At 38.8% G+C, this 16,037-nt stretch overlaps 1 protein-coding gene across 2 annotated transcripts in view; it reads right to left on the reverse strand.

Moving 5' to 3' along the window:
* Positions 1–16,037, reverse strand: part of GADL1 (glutamate decarboxylase like 1) — a 132,962-nt gene that overhangs the window by 51,637 nt on the left and 65,288 nt on the right. For both annotated transcript variants that reach the window (XM_056338214.1, XM_056338213.1), the window contains exons 7-11: positions 11,708–11,787; positions 11,538–11,592; positions 8,014–8,130; positions 1,862–1,926; positions 1,536–1,617 (exon numbers count right to left, since the gene is read on the reverse strand). In XM_056338214.1, the coding sequence (XP_056194189.1) occupies positions 1,536–1,617; positions 1,862–1,926; positions 8,014–8,130; positions 11,538–11,592; positions 11,708–11,787 (399 nt within the window). The remainder of the gene's footprint in view (positions 1–1,535; positions 1,618–1,861; positions 1,927–8,013; positions 8,131–11,537; positions 11,593–11,707; positions 11,788–16,037) is intronic.

The raw sequence follows: 16,037 nt of genomic DNA on the forward strand, positions 1-16,037 counted from the left end.
TCAGTAATACTTGTGGTTTACCCCCCAACGGCCTAGGATTCAGCTCTACAAGTATTTCCAGCACAACAGTGGCTAGCTGTGATTCAGAAGTTGAATAGGTTTGCTCTACCAGGCATTGCACTCCATGGAAGGAGAACACAGAAAGGCTGCCAGAACCCTGAAGTTAGAACAGTGTTTGTAAAGTGACCCTACATGCCAGGGCAGCTCCTCTCTGCTTCTTTCCTCTTTCTTCCTGACAAATTTCCAATACGCAGTCCAAGTAGTCTAATCATCACCTGGGGCTGTATCTATGTACTGGGCCTAATTAGTTAAAAATATAGCACTGAATTCTTCCCAAGCCTGCAATTAAGACACCACATTAATCTTAGTCACTAACTTCATTCTGCTTGTTTTTCTTCCTGGAATAAAGATGAAGTGATGGATGGGTAGTCCTGGAATCTAATCCTCTTTAATCCCACAGACTCCAGTCTAAGGAAATGAGGAGGCACACTTCTCCTTGCTGTCCTGCCACGTTTCACCCCTGACTTAAGAGCAATCAGCTCCAAGAGAGCACTGATAGCATCTATGTTCTTTGGTTCTGATCAGTTACTACTGTTAGTAACCAATTACATACATAGCTAACCACTAGCAGCTGAATACAAATTATCAGCTGTTTTGACACAAGATTTACAAACCATGGCCCCAAACCAGTGATGCATACCTCAGGGGCTCCTTATCTTCATGACATTCAGTCATTTATAACCTATGAAGTATAAGCAAAAACTCAGCCCTGATGGGGTGGACAACAGGCGTAAGTTTTAGCGGGGCTGAGTTTGAAATGGGGCTTATAATAATTAACCACTTAGTGGTTTCTTTATTAAGACAGAAGAACTCCACAAAGATATAAGCAGGGACTTTTATGACACTGCAGACTCATCCCACATTTGTGCCACTTGAGATCAGAGCTCAGTTGTTTGCTTGCTAGACCTTTTAATTAGTCATGGCTTTTGGAAAGCCTAAATCACCCCGGTGATGAAGAACTAGTAGAGCGAGGAAAAAGGCTTAGCACCTTTACCTGCATGTGCTCCAACTCCTAATCCCTCTCCTTTCCCACTCTGGTGCACCCATTTAAGGGGGTGTAAAGAGGAGCTCTGCCTTCTTTAAACAGAGACGCAGTACTGCCGCAGTCCCAATGGATGACAGCTATTCTGAGGACTCTGACGAGCTCAGTGTTTAAGTGCTGCAGACCCAGGTGAGAAAATACTCAATTCTGAATGCAAATCATGCACAGAAGTTAACCAGCAAGGGCACCAGTTGCAGAATTTGACCACGGGTGAGCACGGTGACTTGGATCAGTTTGACCCTGCTCTCTTATTCACTATTTATTCATTCTGTGGTGAAATTAAACTTCAAACTAATACCATTCAGCCTTTGCACTGCAGTATAGTAAAACTGACTTGCAGTTGTTTCTTGTTTCCACTTCCATACTACAACAATGACAGCCTACCACATTATATAAAAAAAAAAAAAGGACAGAAAAGGACAGGAGGACTTACAGAGTTGTCTTTCACCAGAAGAGCACAGCACTGGATTCCGGCCAACAGCATTTTATGGGGATTCCATGCAACAGAATCAGCCCTACAAAATTTATAAATGGAGAAAGGGAGGTGGAAACCACATGTATAATCATGAGTATTAGGTAATTAAAAATGGCCAAACACAACGCAAGCAGACAGATTTCCCCTTTCCACACACACACATTCAGAAATCTCGCCAATTAATAGTAATATGTATTTTGAAAAACGCAGCTCTCATGGAGGCCACAGGCCCTAACTTTCACCTCAGCCCCTGGTAAGCGTGCCCACCAACTGTACTGACATACCTGTGGATGCCATGAAGAAGTCTGCAATGCTTCCTTGATACCAGAGCCGAGCCACCCCAAGAAGCCTGTTGGAACATTTAAAGAGCCAAGAAAATATTACTTGTATAAAGTTCTTTTGATAATGCTTCAAGTAATAAATTTCTGAAGATGTTTCATCTCATTTAAAACTTATTTTACTGCACAGTCAGGGGACTAAATTTTGCCTTTAGTATCATCTATTGAAATAAAGATGGCAACCTGGGGCTATGCCTAAAATAGAGGCGTTGATGGTTTGTGTCACTATGTGAGCCACAAACGACACTGTCCCTTCTATGTAAGCAAGGGCACGAACTGAAGTGTCCTTGCATAACCAGCCCCATTCCTGGTACTGACCCCCAGCGTAAACCTAAGCAGTGAGAGCAGAAAGGCCCATTTTACATATCTTCTTCCTGCTAGCAGTTTCATTTCCGAGACATTCACAAAGGATGATACAGGATGATAATCTCTGCCAATTGCAAAGCCCAGGCTCAGTTTTTCCAGAATTTGGATAAAGTCAGTGAGTAGGCAATAGCAGCATTTCTGTTACCAGCAATACATCCAATGTTAGAAATGTTACAATGGAGTAAGACTCACAGCATCTCCCCCAGGTCATCTAAGAAACTAGTGTGCAGTCCAAGAGTCATTTAGGCATTCTCTGTAGTGAGGAGCTCTCCACTGAAACCCTTTATCAAGTGTCATCTTATCTATTCTAGATAACTATCTTTGGGTGACACCTTTTGCAGATGCCTCTCTCCACAGACTAATAGGAAGAACCCTGACAACAAACTTTTATAACACAAGTTTAATTTGTGGGCAACTGGAGTAAGGGAAGGTGATTGCCCTCCATGAATCTGATTTCACCCACCAGGTGCTGTGAATCTTCAGTTCTCAACAGTATTTGCCCACAGGGGAGGGGTGGGGAGAACATGCAAACAGTAGACATGTCATACTGAGTGCATCTGAGAATTATTAAACATGAAAAATAGGATTTTCAATGTTTATGCAGGCAGAACCCACTTAAGCAAATTTCCCATGAAGTAAGCAAGGCTCCTCAGAGATGTGCAGGAGGTATTGGTTCATAAAACAACTGGACTCAGCTTATTTAAAAAAAAATAAAAATAAAAAAAATAAATTCATATATTTTGGGCTAATGAGAAGAAGAAAAAAAGTCACTGACTTGAAGATTCCTGAACTAAGCATGGAGAATACATGCTTGTTTGGCTTTTGTTCTTTTTTTCCTTGAAAGAAACAGCGTGTTAGCTGAACTATGAATTTAGCATCAGTATTTGCTTCACAGGCCATACATTAGGAATAAGATCTGCTATCTCTGGTAGACAAAAATGCTAAAGACTCACAAGAGAAACAAAAGGTAAATAACTTGTCTTAACACATCATTCTCATTAATGCAGCACATTAACATACCACATCATATTTTATGTTACCATGCTCACAAGAGCCTTGCCGAGGAAAGGGCTGCTGCTCAATCTACAGGTGGGACCTAAGGTAGGAAATTATTTGCCACAAACTTCACAGTAGTCCCATGGCAGAACCATGACTTAAAACTGGGTTTCTCCAGCTAACCCAAATTTGTCATGTTATGGAAAGACAATCAAACCAGACTTCCTATTCATAGACAAATTTTGCTCTTTTCATTCCCTGATCAATAAAGTCAGAAGAGTTACTAAATTATTTCCTGATTTTCATAATTCATAAGCAACCCACTGAAATATAATAAATCTTTACAAAATCTGCATCCAAAAGGCTCTGTATTTGAAAAAGTTGACATAGTCACACTTTCTCTGAAAAACAGGACTAGAAAGACCCTCAAGAGGTTATCGCAACAGTATGCCACCCCCAAAGGCAGGATTAGCCACACTCATCTCATTTCTGTCAAACACTTATATTTTCTAGAGGTTATTAATCGATTAACAAAACAGCTTGTGATCAGCATCGAAGTGAAAAATAAGGTGCAGACAGACATCAGCAATTGCTACCTCCACCACACTACTGGCAGTACTTTCTGCCTTTGTATTAAAAATTACTGCTGGAGATCTGGAAGAGAAGGATGATAGTACTGGAGGTCCAGACATTTCCACCACCTTTCACTCTCTCCTTGAGCCATAGTACTACAAGATGAATTTGTGCTCCACGCTTCTTTACCCAACTCAGAAACCAAATGCCTAGGGATCCAGGGCTGGCAAAAAAACCAAAAATGAATGAGAAGGCACCCAAGACAACTGAGAATCACTGGGTTTGTCTGTTTTTAAAGACCTCTAATGATGGAGGCTACACAAATTAACCACTTTAATCTGTGTGAATGGTAACCCTACTGATTTAAAAGTGTCAGTCCTAAGCAGCCTTACCTCTTGTCATACCTGCAGCAGTTACGGGAACAGATTATTCGTTGTCTTTTTTGCAGCAGTTTTCAAAGCTTCTGTAGACTACTACATATTGTCTCTTTTTCTCTTCTAGCCTCAGTAACAGCAGTGCTTTCAATCTTTCCTCACTGGTCGTAATTTCTAGACATGGTTATGTTTACCCCCATTGTTTATTTTCTTATTTTCTAGTCTTTATTATTTTCTAACCTTTCTCCTGTAGGTCCTTAACCTTCTTGAAATGCAGCTTTTTATTTGGGTGCAATCTAGATAAAGCAGATTGAGTACCAAGCAGAAAGAGAGAATTATTTTATATATCTTCTTTATTTAATTCTCAAAGACATCTAACTCTGTTTGAAAATGCTTATGATTGCTGATTCGTGATATACTCCAAACCCCAGATCTTTTTCTGAAGATCTGCTGTCTAGCCAACAATCCCCAGCCTGTGTTTGTGCAGTTGATTATTACAGCTAAACTTAAAAGCTCTATCTTTATTGAACTGTAGCCTAGTTTTTTCCACTTTCTTCTCCAAACTGTCAAGATCTCTTTGATTTCTAATCCTGTCCTCCCACTGCCTTTTGCAGCAGTTTTGTGTCATTTGCAAATTTAGTCTGCATATTCTTTTTCATCCAAGTTATTAATGAAAATACCAGATAACATCTAACCTAGGATGGACCTTTGTGGAATCCTGCTTGAAATTTTCTCCTCTTTCAGTAGTGAGCCACTGGTAATGCTCTTTAGGACTTTCCAGCCAGGTTTTCACTCACTACCACAGCTGCAGCTTGGCATGTTTCTCTGGCTTTCTGACAAGATATTGCAAAGACAAAGTTAACTGCTTCTCCTCCATCCATGAGGATACAGAAGAAAGGTACGTTGACCACACTACATTGACACATCTTGTTTATGACAAATCCAGCTGAGAGCAATGCTGAGTAGCTCAAAACACAAAGACTATCACCTGTGTCCCACGCAATGTAATTGGTAACCAGGTATGAGAAAACTCATACGCAACAAACTGATTACAGCTGAACGACGGGAATCACAGTGATCACAGTGTGATTAAACTAACCACCTGAGCACAAGTTTATAGGTCAAAGCTGATTTTCTGTACTGGTCTAGCCATAGGAAAAAAAAAGTCGAAGGACCAGCAGGGAAGAAATACTCATAGTGTTTAAAGCTACATGAACACAATACATGACATATGCAAGTGCTGGAGCTTGAGTGCATATTGATGATACAAAACAAGTCATCAAGAAAGGCATCATAGATGTATGATAGAATGCAATAAGCAACTGGAATGCATGTATGAATACTGTAATATACACAAAATAAGCCTGGTTATAACCTCTGCACTTAGGCTATTGAACTGCTTGACTGCTGAGACAGTTTGGGTTTATCGATATTACCTTCTTGAAACAACTTTTTCCTTAACTCCTTTTTCCTCTTTAGGATTGTCTCCATATGAGAGCTTATCTACTATTTCTGACTCTACTGAAATTTGTCTTCCTGAAGCCCACTGATTTTATGTTGATATTCTCCCTTTTGCCCTTCCTAAGAATCGTGAGCTTTATCATTCCATATTTAATGAAAAGAGTCTCCCTAGGGCAAACATACCAATTTTCAGAATCAGAAAATATTCTGAAATGAGATACATCAGTGTAAATCTGGAAATAACACCACTGACATTCATGTAAGATATTCTTCTAAACACCTCGAGACCATTTGCAGTAGATAATCCCGATTCCCATCAATTATACATGAAAAGTCCTAAATTAGACAGAACTTTCCCTCGTTTTTAATCTGTTTTAATTGTTTTGTATTTTTTCCTCCAAAGTTACAGCAGGCCCAAACAGCAACTCAGCACTCTCATTTGCTGTAACTCAGACTGCATAATGTGCAGATCATTCAACAACAAGCCAGGCCTTTCAGAGGAATGCAGATCCTCGGAGCTTTCAAAAATACCATGTTCTTGCCTACAAGGCTAGAAGCAGGTAGGCTTGCTTAAAAACAAATAAAAAAAAAATCCATCTCTTCACTATATTTCTTGTACTCTCTTTCTGAATGGCAGATGCCTGGTCTCACTGTACCTCTTCACATATTACTCTAGTAAACCTATTTCTAACGGTGCTGTGAGTGAAAAAAAGGTCACATTATAAATTACAGTCTGCTTATTTTATTATAGCACATTCGTATATACATGTATGGCTGGTGTCACATGGAAAGCTTTGTCATTTCCCCACACCCTGTTCTCCTACAAAAACAGCTAGAAACTTTAAACAAAGAAACAGCCATCCACTCAACTCCTCATAGAAAGCGAAAGGAAAGATGGAAAAAAATACTGTTAACTCCCGAGAACCACTGAGAGGTTCAATACATGAATCTCATCTTAACTGAATGATTGGTCTTCCAGACCATAAACCCAAATTATTACTGGACATTTTCCCTTCTACTGGCAACCAATTAACATCTGACTAATACAGTCACTGTCCAAACAGAAAATTAGCTTTAAGATATTCACTGACACTTTTACCTTACTCTTACACTTGAACGTGAGGCAAAACTGGAAGAAGAAATTTAATTCTTTACAAAACACTATCCACTGCCTATGACTTATATAGTTCAGAATACGGCCCAGGCTCATCCCACCTAATTTTAGTTATTTGGCTACAGGGGTTATGTTAGTAAACTACTCATTGTCCTCCTACAGCCATTGGAGATGGCTCCAGCTACGTCTATTCAACACACCTAAGATCCAACAGAGTTTGAACACATCCCTCTTTCCACCAGCTATATATAGACATGGCAAGAAACTAGCACCTAATGCTAACACTGCACTTCTGCTGCAGATCGGCTGGGTTGTTCTCACCAGCACACAGCAGACATTTTAAATACTAGGGCTAAACTCTGCATCTTTGCCGCCAAGTCAATAAGAAAACTCTTTTGCCTCACACACGCAGCAACTTTATTAACGTCTGCGAGACATTTACTTGAAACACACATGAATGCCTAGGTAATTTTTCTTCAGATACTCAACATTAAACAAACACTTCAAACAGGTCTAAAAATCTCAGTCAATGCTGCTCCAGATTCTCCATTGCTTCGTGGCTTTTAATCTATCCATTCTGGATTTGTGGCATTGCAATTCTAAAGAGAATGCAATTTTAGAAAACATAAGGGACCTAGTTTTAGAATAACACATTTACAGCTAACTCTTTCAGGTAACAAAAAGGCTCAATGATTATTCCAAAAAGATTTATAGATGGATTTTAATATCAAAACCTAAAATGATAAAGAAATGAGAAAAGAAAATTTCTGAACAATTCAGGAAAACATAAAGATATCTACAAGAAACTCAAACCTGTAAATGTGAAACAGAATAATTCACAACTGGTTGAGTCAGAATCTACCTTTATCTTAACCTGTACAAACCACAAAGCTAATGTGTCTATTCTCCAATAGAATATGGAAACAATCTGAAGTTGTATTTGTATATAATCACCCTTGAAGCACTGATTTTAAAATAATTTTGAAATATAACCCGACAATGACAAAATAGCTTTGACTGCTTGTCACAACCAAATTATTTGCTGTTTTTCAGCACATGTAACAGAGACAAATCAGAATTTACTTCTGGTCTCTACGCAAAAAAGAGAAGTATTAGAGCCCAACTTACTTCTACAAAGAAATATTAAAAGTCAAGAAAAACATCAATTATAAAAAAGCAATGCTAAACAAAACTACACAGTATATAAAACTCACATCAACATGAAGCCAGAGGCCATGCTTTTCACAGATATCGGCAATGCTATCCAGAGGATCAAATGCTCCCAGCACTGTTGTGCCTGCTGTAGCACAGACAAGAAATGGTGCTGACCCCTGCAACAGGATTAAAAACAAAATTGTCATTTGCACTGCTCATCTCCTCCAGTGTACCTGCAGAGCTAAAGCATGAAAAGGTCTAGGAATGTAGGACAAAGATGTGACAGTCTACATTTAGTTTCCCAGCAGAAGGTATTGCATTTAAAAGCACTTAAAAAAAAAAAAAAAAAAAAAGGAGGCGGGGGGAGGGCATTTCCCATTTCCAGATTCCCAGTTAACACCATCACAGGGCAGACTTCGCCAGCTTCAGAATGTTTTGGCAGATGCTAGTTATGTCAAGATCAAAACGTACTGGATATTTGACATCTCTCTTCATACACTGATTTTCATTTTTAAGTCTTCCACATTTTACTACCATTCTGCTGAATAAAACAAAGCTACTAGCTCAGCCAGCGGGCTACCCATGCAAGGTAAGGGCTCATCCCTCTACGGTTTCCACCTGCATTGTCTCTGTAATGCCCCTGTTCTCTGCCTGGTGAGGAAGAACCTTCAGTTATGGAACACTACTTGCCTTCGGTAGCACTGGCACAAATTGTGACTGGGACGGTCATTGCTGCCTGACCCCCGTGCCTGATCTACAGCGAAGTGCTATTCTCTTCCTCCTGCGCCTGTCTAGGAAACAGGAAGGGCTGTAGATGTAACTGCATGTTAGGAGTGAGACCGCTGAAAAATCTCAGGCAGTGTTAAGGCTAGGCAGGTGACATAAGGTTGCAGTCTCAGACAACTACCATAAGCTATCCATTTTGGTTTCAGTGGCTTGGCTCACCGCTTTCCCTTTCAACTAATATCAACTAATAGCAGGAGTGCAATGACAATAGCAGACTGGGTCAGGTACCCTTGCAGATGTATGTTCCTGTGCCTACTCAGAAGCAGAAACTGAAACAATGAGAAGAATCGGTGGAGTCTGTAACAACCCCATGAAATTGAGGGTATCAGCCCTAGCAATGACTGTGGGGTCTCACTTGCTGGTAAATACATGCTGAAGGAACTCCTCTGCATGTTTCAGCATCTGGCCCACAGCACGACAATGCAGTTAATAACAATGTTGTGACTCTTCAGTACGTTGTACAATCTGGGAACCCTGGAGTTAATTTGCAGTGAATTAAATCTCACAGATGATGTAGAAGTCTCTCTGCTGATGTAACTCAATGTAGCTTCACTGAAATCAGACATCAGCTGGCAAGTCAAACTCTGCATGAGTCTTTATGTATCTTCAGCTGAAATCTGATTTCTCTTTTTAAAAAAGATTATTGTTACTTTTAAACATCTGCTACAGAGACAGACAGGCTTGATTTACATTTACAATCTGACAGTTTTATACTTCCTTGACAGTGTAGAGGACTGTTAGAATGGTTATTTGTATTATAGAATTCCTTTACCAATTGCTAAACAGTGAAAAGTAACCTTGGAATGAATTTAAATTAATCCCATACAGTCACAAAGAATTACCAACCTATAATTCACTTCTTGATCATTCATTCCTAGTACAACCTACCACAAAAGTCAATCAAACTTACAAACAAGCCTGAAGCTCAAGTATAAAACAGCTGCAAGTGAGGCAAAGATATATTTGCTGCACCTAGTTTCTCACCAATTTTCTCCCACAGCTACATCAAAGTCAAAGGTCCTCCAGCAGCCAGCAGGTAACATGACTGAATATGGGCACAAGCCTTGGATCTTTACAAATTCCAAAGACAGTTGCCATTACATTTTTCCCTGCAAATAAGGGAATTAAATTTCTGTTCTTCTTGACAATATAGTTAAATACATCTTCCAGACAAAATTCTCTAAAAAGAGGCCTAAGACTCTTGCTATTCATAGCCAAGTGATCTTTTTGTGCTCCTGTCACTAGCAAATACACCTCTGTTGTCTAGTCACTCGAATATTTACTGTAATTCACTGAAGTGTCCTTCTATAAAAGTTGTAAAGCAGAGCTTCATGAAGAACAGACACACTTACTGAAACTGATGACATAAAACTTTCCAATATCCCTGTAACTTCTATTAAAATGCAAGTAAAAGAGTGTTCTCCTGTAAGCAGAGCATTTAAATATAGAACAATTGGGTTTAAATTGCAGAGAACCCTACTGAGGTTGATCTTTTCTTGTTTCAAGTCATAAATGCCAGAGGATTTCTTTCAAATAACCACTTATTTTGTTATTATACCAACAAACAAGAATTCTGGTTCTGCAAGAGCAAAGAGGTTATTCTTCTGTCAGCCTGCTTCCTCTTGTTCAGTTTTATTTCAGATCTTTTCTTCCTCCAGCTTGCTGTTGTGGTTTAACCACTTTGAACGAGTGAAGGATAAGTTGTCTTCCACAGGTAACACGAAGTACAGAAAAAGGCAAACAAGAGAGTTTGCTGGATCATTAGGGTCAACATTAATCAACAGTTACACTATCTAGCATGAAACTCAAAGAAGAGCTGATGATCTGCAGAAGATGTATGTAAATCAGATCTTAGTGAAAGCTGTTGTGACCATGCCAGTGCACAACAGGGCAGCACTGCCTTTGCTTTTCTATCAGCTACAAAAGCAGGCTTCCCAAGGTAGGATTCCACGGTAGGTATCATCCACACCATGCACATTGCACTAGTTGCTTGGTATTCACAGACTGTGGACTAAGAGCCGAGTGCTGAATCCTACTGCTCTGATGCACAAACTGGAATTGAGAAATAAGGTGAGCTAGCCAAGCCAAAAGATGCTCTATGCCTTAGAACTCACATTCAGTCCTCCAAGCTCTCTAAAATAAATTACGCTGACTACAGTAAGTGCTGTCTTACAGATTGTGGGAACGTATGTTAAAAGTTGTCCAGCACCCACATCAGTACATTTCCACATGCTGGCCTTTGACTGACTACTTGGCAGAGTCCCTGGGCGAAAAGAGACACAGGACTGAATCTCTGCATTCTTACTACAACACTAGAGAGGACCACATTTAGCATTTGTAGCTTGTACAGTAGCTTTAGAGAATGAGCCACGTGTTACAGTTCTTGCTCACTGTAGAGTACAGAGCAATAGCTCCTGTAATTAACTGAAAAACCTACAGTTTTCATTTACCGTTTAAAGAACACAAATACTGCATCCATTTAAAAAAGGATTAAGGGCAAAAGAAATCCTAGAAGAAACGTGCTAAATACTTCAGAGCAGCACTGTACTCAGGACTTTGATTAATAGTAAACACTCTGTGGAATTTTTCTCCCTCATTAAGAGTGTAGCACCTAGAAGTCTTGGCTTGCTTCACAAGTTTGTGGCAAGCAGACTGCACCTGTAAGACACACACTGTCACATTAACTGCCCTATTTTTAAGATTTCACTCACTCTTAGTTTCCCTTCCTTTCACTCAGACACAAGCACACAGTCTGCATGCACTTTTCTCTCCTTCATGTTCTCCTTCCCCCTCTCACCTCTTTCCTGGCCCGTTGGACTTGTTTCTCCAGTTCCTCAGGTACCATCTTACCTCTAAGGGACACAGATTTAAAACTTTTTCAGTTACATTCAGATAGGTTAGTTATCTACCACACTACTGCATTTTAAAAAGGCTCAGAGACCACAGTCATGGCCTTTGTTTCCTTACCTTTCATCTGTTTTGATGAAGTAAACGTTCTCTGTACCAATACCCAGGAAGGAGGCTGCCTTCTTCATGGAGTAATGACACTGTAAATGAAAGAGGCGTGAAAGAACAGTTAAGTACACAATTAAAATGAAAGAAAGAAATTTCTTAGCATAGGGAAAAGGGACATTTCAATTAGTTTGATAGCAGCTAACAGCCATGGTAACAGTGTATACTAACACAAAAAGCAAACTGAGAAAGCTACACATCACCAAGACTATCTTGTATTTAACAATGACACATACTGCAGAAAATAAGACACAAAAAAAAAAAAAAAATGTGCACTGTGTTTAAAATGTAGGCTTAAAAGAAATTTTCTACTCCATAAATTTTTTTAAATTGCATTAGAATGAAAAGTAGAAATTTTGAAGTGTTGTCAGGGAAGACTTATTAACCATTTTAAAATATTTTAATAGAACCTTGTCAAAAGCATCATGGAGCGTAAGAGTTAGAAAATGCATGAGAAGGTGCAAAGGCTGTTGAACCCAACAGCCTAGAAGCAATCGATAGGTCTGAAAGCCCAAAAGCACCCCTCCTTGGAAACTGGACCCTTAATTAGTATGTATCTTATGATATATCTAAAGCCTCTACCTCTTTATCCTTGTAATTTTTCTATAAGCTTTCTTGAAACAACAACTGTTGGCCACTGCTAGAGATAAGGTACTATGCTAAACTAACCCTTGGCCTGATCCAGCAACTCTCTTCATGGGATCAAGAAGCTCAAGTCCCAGGACTTGCCAAAGCTTGGAGAAGTGGTACAATTGGGACTTCCAAGGCCTTCAAAGCACTATCTCTGAAAAAGGAGGCATTGTGAAGGTTGTTCACATGAACGTGATCTTAGAAGCCATTGTGAAAGCAAGCAGACTTTAGACAAGACTCAGCACATCTGCAAAAGTTAGCATGGATTTTGCAAAAGGCTGCAGTCTGGACCAGTCTGCATTTTTCAGAAAGTGAAGTTACTATTTCAGCAAGGTCTCATCACAAGGATGTCTTTGAATAAGTACAGATACATGGAGCCCAATTCCCACTTTGCATTAAATAAAGGGCATTTATTTACTTATGAAGGCTATGAAGTGAGTGTAAAAGATGCCCCTTCACCTGCTCAAAGGATACTAGAAATGAGCCTTTATTCAATCAGAATTTGGGAAAATGGCTCTGGTGAGAAGGACTCAAAGCCCACAGTCCACCAAGTACTTTTTACAACTTTTTTTCTATTAAACAAACATTCAAGGTATATATTATCATATTTCCAGCATTCACCTCAATAAGGACTTGCTCTACTGTGTTTACTGTTGTTCCAGTATAAGAATATTTTCTTATTCCAGAATAAGAGTATGTTGATCTTGGCTTAACTCATTTTCAAGATTAGCCTGGGAATTCAAGATACAGTGACCTTCTTAATCTGAAGATATTGTTAGATGTCGAAACCACTCTGAATAACCTGCAGCATGCCAAATGTCTAGCCATTCATAGCAAAGGAATCCATTTTGAGAGTATGCAGCGTATCATAGGATTACACAGTTCTCAGAATCAAGATCATCCAAGCCTTGGCCTACCACTACTTTTCCTCAAAAATAAAATCGGCTCTTTTTCACATTATTACTGAAGAGTTAAAATAACACATACTCCAGCAACTGTGAAGATGTCTAGAATTGTTACTTTTCAAACAGGAGGTGAAGCCAGGTGGTTAATTAATTCCATTTTCTTCCAGACAGTTCACACAAATGCAGTTACTGTGGAACATAATTATGAAAAATGTACAACATTTTAATGTGTGGGCACGAATATATTAAGGGTATTAAAGCCTGTCATGCTTATTTTGATCAGACTGATCATCTCAAAGGGCTCTTTTTCTTTCCGACAAAAAGGTTTCCGAAACCATCACCTGCTTTTTAAATAAAGGCATACAAAGACACTACCTGATACTACCAAGTAGTTTAAGAAAGCTTAATTTTGTAACATGACACATCCACAAAGCCTTCAGGGCTCATTCATTTAGACTGTTACAAGAATAATAACATACATAGGTGGATAATTAGTCTTACATTACATCATCAAATTGCATCAATAATGGTAATAATGATTGTAGAGTGGCTGTGTGTTGTTCAGTAGAAGTTTGGAGGTGTTTTCAACTAATTAGTGAATCACTTAAAATACAAGTTGCCTCCATCACTGATTTCTATCCATTAGGTTCAAATGAAAGGTATGAATCACCAAGCATAATCAGATCGCTCCACACTGAGGAAGCAGTAGACCTGCAAATTCAGTATACTAGTAAACAGGCAATCACTAAATCACGTATTTTATTATAAAAAATGGTATGGGAGACTGGGAGGAAAAATAGAAGAGGGTTGAGCATCTGAGAGATGATACCAAAAAGCAGAGTGAAAGAGAAGAACAAAGGGAATACCAAAACAAAACAGGCTGCAAGACACAATTTCTTGTCTCCGCAAGTACTTCTATACCTCTAGGAAAATTTTGTCACGTCTTCAGCAGGACAGAAAAGGGACAAGATATGTACTACTACATGGACTTCGAATATGCTTTCTTTGATGAAAAAAGTAGTCTTTCAGTTATACTGAAAGTCAGTTATACTGACTGAAAACATAGAAGAATTTCTTTTTTTTTTTCCCTATTGCTATTATCACTAGAAGCCTTTATGCTAAATTACACTGCATCATTTAGCAGCTCCAGTTGCAACAATGTCAATTCACTTGTTCATAGTTCACTGTCGGGGGGGGGGGGGGGGGGGGATGTACTTGTAACTAGATTACATAGTAATTACAAATAATTTAAAATACAGAGAGTTCAGTTTACTCTTGCCATGTCTTCTGCAGTTTTGTTTGTTTGGACATATTAAATTTGTATCCATTAGTAGTAAGAAATGAATGCCTTTGAGCACAGCATCAAATTGGAACAGCGCATTTAAGATGTGCTACTGTACTACTTTTAACTATAGCTAGACACAGTTTTTGTTTCCTAATAACGTTTACAAAGACATGGTACTTTCCCCCGTGCTCATTAAATCAGAAGATAAATTTGTATTTTCTTGATTTAGAAAAAGTTTCCTAGAAACATGATTGCATAAAGCAATTACATTATTGTTAGATTGTTTTATTACTCATTTTTGTCTGTTGTAATTTCAACAGGGGACAGCATGTTGAGTTAATGTTGTGCTCTCTCACTTTATTACTTTCATGATCAAGTTGCACTGGGGAGGAATTTAGTTTCATTGCATCTAAAAAACTGCTTATATCAGCATGCACATTTTACAGATCTTCTACCCTCAGCTACCTCAAATTTAGCAGATTTCTACCTTTTAGATCAATGCAATACAGTCTTGGGGCAGAACAAAGTTGAGATGGAACTCAAACAGCAAAAAGTGATCAAAAGGTGAGCTGACATCTGTAACTACAACTGTATTCAGCTCCTACAGAGCCACAAATGATGCCTCAAGGAAGTGGGATGTAGCAATTTCTCTACTACTGCTACTGTCTCCATAGGAATCACTCTGTAATGGTCCAGCAAGAGAACTACACAGTAGTAGCATGAACAGTGTTCATTGTGTATAACCGTAATTTTAAGTAGCTAAGCATTTTACTTGCAGGAACAAGGAGCCTGTTTATTCCTGAAAGCAAAACAGCACAAGAGGACCTTGGGTGGGCCATGCATTAAACACACATCTTCATGTCATCCAAGAACATACAAAAAGCACATAGCCCCCGTCCACATAAAATTAAGTCACTGACAAGTCTGTGCATTTTCCTGCACTACAGCAAGGCAACTTTTTCAAGTCTGCCAAGTGCTAGACTGAAGCTCTGGGACATGGCAACTCAAGATAAAAACAATTTCATTTCAACAGTGCTGAAGCCAAGCCCTAAAATGACACAAGTGCCTTCAGCAGCCGTGTGTTTGGACTCCTCATCAATACTCTCAGTTCATTATAGCCTCATGGCTTCTCCATGCCAACGGTTTGTCTGATTCATATTGAAGATAAACACAGGTTGTTAACTTCTCCAGGACCTTTTATTTAAAAAAAAAAAAAAAAAAATTTCTTCTCCAGGTACCTCTTCAGGGAAAAAAAAAAAAAAAGCACAAATGCCAAATAGAAGAAATAAAAGAAGACTCAAAATAAAAACAAATTTTAAAAGATTGTGTGACACAAGCATTTCAGCATACTTTTTACTACACGTATACTCAATATGATGTAAACAAACTTCCAAAAGGTAATATAACTTGAACTCAGTACAGGTGGATCTAAAATAAGTATATATGAATATACTACCATTAATAA

This window comes from Falco biarmicus, chromosome 4 (assembly GCF_023638135.1).
Source record: "Falco biarmicus isolate bFalBia1 chromosome 4, bFalBia1.pri, whole genome shotgun sequence".
In the NCBI taxonomy this organism is placed as follows: Eukaryota; Metazoa; Chordata; class Aves; order Falconiformes; family Falconidae; genus Falco; species Falco biarmicus.